Here is a 4602-nt window from a genome sequence, read left to right as displayed (position 1 = left end):
CCTTCGAAGTATAATACACTCCTGACCATCACTGACCTCTGACCACCACTAACCTCTGATCTTAAGTGAGCCATCTTATGGATGGATGCTTTATTCCTATAATTCTCCTCCAACTCTCTTAATTACACTTTCCTTAGTCTGAAGAGAGGATGGACAAATGCTGTAGGGCGGTAATGACCCGTAGAAGAACTATTTTCAAAAATAGGACAGATGAGCTCAAGCAGTTAGTCTTCCTTATTTCAAATTTTACCTCCGATTCCATAATTAAAAAGGAAGATAAAGAATTAGTGAAATACACAGCGATGCTACCACTACTTATTGAGAATGAGTAATTCAAAAGAAAGAAGCTAAAAGCGAAGGTATGTTTTATTTAAAAATCGACCTTGTATAAACAATCAGACAGAATGGTCACTGCTGTACGACCTTTTTCTGTGGTCAATGTAAAATTCGGCTGATGATGAACGTGCCAAAACGTTCAGGTCATTATTGTCACAACTGCAATATAATGCATATCGATAGCAATGTATAAAAGTGAAATTAACAAAACATTGAAAAATTTTATGAAAACGGAACAAACCAAAAGTGAAAAGTGTAAAGTAAATTATCAAAAATCTAACTTTCTACTATCTCATAGTGAAGGAAACTGACACGGATAATCTCGGATTTATTACAAAATCACGCAACCCATCGATTTGGCGCAAATCATTCTCGACCGCTCTGATATCACCATTAAAAGAATCGTGGAAAATGCAACCATTCTCAGTTTGAGTCCAGTTAATAAAATAGTTCCATTTGGTTGAAATTAATAATTTGGGTCGTTTCAAATTCAAGCGTCGCAGATTTTCGACATTAACCTAAAAATCATTTTCAGAATGTTTGTATACCTATCTGTCACAACTGATTGCACAATTTTCGGAAAGCGACAAAGTTTGTTGACAAAGTTTGTCGACAAAGTTCGACAAAGCAGTTAAAGTTTCAATTTTTTTTCTTTTTAAAATAACGTCTCTCAGATATTTCTTAAGTTTTTCTGCCATCAATTCAACGATCCTCAAAAATTTTTTTCGATTGACGATACCTTATTCCCATGAAGTATGAGGAGGCGTAAATCTGGTAAATTGCGGTCATCTAGATTATCCCAGACTTCATCTTTATAATGATCGCCGAAATTGCTTAGATCCAGAAAAAATAAGCGTCTGAAATACAGTTTTCCTATTGCAATTATTATTTAGCTTCTCATATAAAAAAATTTAATAATGTCGTGGAATAAAAAGAGCTGAAACATGAACTAAAGCTAAGTCTTTGAAAGTTAAATGAACTCTCTCTCAAAAAAAAAAAAAAAAAAAAAGAAAAACCAGAAAAAGTAGCATTCTGATAAGATCATAAAAAAAAATTACTTACTTAAAATTACTAACAATGAAAGGCATAACTCCATCATTGAACGGTAAATAATCATTGAATGGCAAACCAAGTGTTCTCAAATTTGGACAACTGCAGTGATTTATATCTTATTATTGCAATATAAATTCATTAACTATTTGCTAATAATGAATTACTTAAAAAATATTGTTCGTTCATTCTCCATTAGATATAAATATTGAAATATTTATATACAAATGCATTTTTTACAGGAAATTAACTCACTTCTGATCAATGACTCTAAAAAGATCGACCGTGCCTTCCAAGTAATTTGAGATTACTAAATGCTTAAGTTTATATGGGAATGACTTTTCAGGTTCATTCTGTGGTAAAGTAAATAGTGTAATCAACCCTTCGGGCGTAACATTACAATCTTGCCCACCAAACCATACCCGTAGCTCTTCTAAGTTGTACAAATTCTGCAATATTCAAATAGTTTAGTGAACCGAAATAATTTTTCATGCACATTTTCATAATGACTACTGTAAAATTGATGCTCAAAACATAAAGAATTAAAATCATTGTATTATCGTACTTGTACTGAAATATTCATAAATATTAAAGTATTTTTCAATTTCGAAAATATCGGATCAAATTAAATTCAGAACAAATAGAGAAGACTATGCATTGAAACAAACAATTTATCCGATCAAATTTTTTGTAAAGTTGGAAGATGAAGCATTAGTTCACACAAGTTGAAAGACTACAACGTCATCAAACTTTGATATAATTCCTAAAGATATATACTGCTAAATCTATATATATATATATATATATATATAGATAGATAGATAGATAGATAGATAGATTTTTACTGCACAACTCTTCCAATATCATTTTTCTTACCTTTATATGCGCAAACTCTTCATCGAAAGTGTAGAGACTAAGACCCCATGAAAATACTTTCAAACTATGCAAATGACCAATGTACTCAATGCCATCATTTCTAATATAAGATCCAAGATGAAGTTCGGTAAGAGTATACCTCCATGGAGAAACTCTAATCATGCTGAAACTGAAAAGCACTGATATTAATAAATATATTCACAATATTACCAAAATAAAACAGCTACAATGAATCAAGTAACTTAAAACTGAACAATCAAACAATAGATTTCTTGAAATCTTGAATTATCATTGCTGATACTTATTACGATATCATATGAACCTATAAGACTGTTTTCAAAAAAGATTCAACTTGTGAGTAATCTGTACTAAGAGAATTTTAGAGGAAAATAAACTTACTCAATGTCAGCTACTCCATCGTAAATATGTAATAAATTCAGCGGACGTTTATAAGCAGGCAATCTTGGATCATTTTCTGAACTGTATACACTTACATTACCAACAAAGAAATTTCTCACTTCTGGGAAAATGTTTTCATCTTCAAATAACATTTCCAACGTCTTTTTCCATTCGTCTGGACTATCAGACCCTGGACTCTAAAAGATAAGATACGCAAATCATGAATTATCATTGCTGATACTTATTCATCACAAATCAAAACTGTCATTAATAAATGAAATCCGAACTGTAAAGTTAAATAGTAAATATAGTAAAAAATCAACTACTCAAACAGCAATAAGAATAACCAATAGAAACTGTGATAGATTAAAAAGGTGGTAATGAAATATTTCATTAAATTTATAATATCAAATCATACTTGTCTCACTCTTTCCATGTGCAAAGTTTTAACATTCGGGAAGCTATTTGATAATTTTGTCAATAGTGTAGTATTCATTTCTGCAAAACTTGTCATTTACAAGGAAGAATGGTTAAATTTAAAAAAATCAATCTATAATAAAATCTCTTGATTTAATTTTACTTTAATTTGTACCCTTAAATGAGCCAATATCGAGATGGATTACATTAGGAAAACAAATATCGAATAATGCGTTCACTTCGGTGGATGGCAATGGTACAGAACAATCAATACACAATTTTCGAAGATACTGCGAAGTCTGAAAACGTATAAAAGAATGAATACTAGTTCATTAATTAGCAAAAATTAAAAATAGAAGAGAAGTAAATTCAAAAAAAGACAATTTAAGACGATAGGACTATCCACCAATAAACTACGATATATTATTAGGCATAAAATCATTTGCTAAAAAAACTTACCCTATAGAAGAATGATTTCACGCTACCATATTTCAATGAATTATCGTTAACTAATACCCGAACTTCGGTGAAAAAAGTGGAATGATTGGCCAAATAATTCCATCGATGACATACCAATGAGAAACAATGAATCAAATCAATCGGATGACAATAAGCAAATATTGTCAACAATATATCATTTGACAAATCGTTAATTGTAGTATGCGTTACCTTAATGAATTCTGAATCGGTCGTTATCTGGTCAATTTCCATTTCACTTCCGGTCGAAATCTGAAATTTTTCCTCTTTATTCTTTTATTGAACAATGAAATATAAAGGATAGATAGAAATGAAGTCTAATTTGCTGCTTCGATATTTAAAAATCAATCACTTTGGACTTCCGATTCTTGCGTCGAGTAGCTGAGTATGAGGAACGACCAAGTTGTACCAATGGATAGTATGTTTGCAGTCGATAAACACGAGTCCTAAAATTAACAAAGAATCAGATAAAATTATTTTAGAAAGTTTACAATTTGATAACAATAAATTTTATGAAAGATTATTATTTTTGAAATAAAAATTTCTGCTTCTAGAAATCTCTTCCAACATCTTTGATACTTCAAAAACTTTTACCTCTCTCTCTCTCTCTCTCTCTCTCTCAAAAAAAAAAAAGGAAAAAAGACTAAAACTTACGCTTCAAAAAATTTATATCTTCTGTCTATCGTGTCATATTTATGCGACAAGGGTCGATGTCGCCCAGGTGATTCTGTTATTGCATCCATTCTAAAAGAAAAAAAAAAAAAAAGTTTATATGTAAAAAAAAATAAAAAAAATAATTTATTAAGAAATCGTTATTGAATTATCATCATACCTTAAAGATAATAATTGTTATCTTTGGGCACAAAGGTCACTAAGAAAAACAAATGAATGAAAAGATTTCATACGTTCAGAATGGAATAGCGCGAATTTATAGTGCATAAAGGACAGGAATGACATATTTGACACCCGATTATGACCATTAGTTTACTCATAAAGAGGTGCTCAATAACGATTGTAGCACTAAATAGTTTTCAAAAATTAAAAAGA

General features: G+C 30.4%; 1 protein-coding gene across 2 annotated transcripts; it reads right to left on the bottom strand.

Annotated features, from left to right (window-relative positions):
* Nucleotides 1-395: 395 nt before the first annotated feature.
* Nucleotides 396-4298, bottom strand: Bm13510 (F-box domain containing protein; the record flags this gene model as incomplete). Of its 2 annotated transcripts, none has more annotated exons than XM_043081210.1 (12): nt 396-495; nt 649-854; nt 1076-1193; nt 1399-1488; nt 1642-1835; nt 2263-2431; nt 2662-2858; nt 3080-3159; nt 3254-3377; nt 3538-3807; nt 3908-4001; nt 4210-4298. In XM_043081210.1, the coding sequence occupies 12 exons, from the start codon at nt 4296-4298 to the stop codon at nt 396-398; spliced, it is 1731 nt and encodes a 576-aa protein (XP_042937144.1). The 2 variants fall into 2 exon arrangements, with proteins under 2 accessions (XP_042937144.1, XP_042937145.1); XM_043081211.1 differs by having other exon boundaries at nt 2263-2425.
* Between the last annotated feature and the right edge of the window lie 304 nt (nt 4299-4602).

Source organism: Brugia malayi, assembly GCF_000002995.4.
Source record: "Brugia malayi strain FR3 genome assembly, contig: Bm_v4_Chr4_scaffold_001, whole genome shotgun sequence".
Taxonomy (NCBI): domain Eukaryota; kingdom Metazoa; phylum Nematoda; class Chromadorea; order Rhabditida; family Onchocercidae; genus Brugia; species Brugia malayi.
Note: the sequence above shows the minus strand (reverse complement) of the source record. Positions and strands in the feature narration are given on the sequence as shown.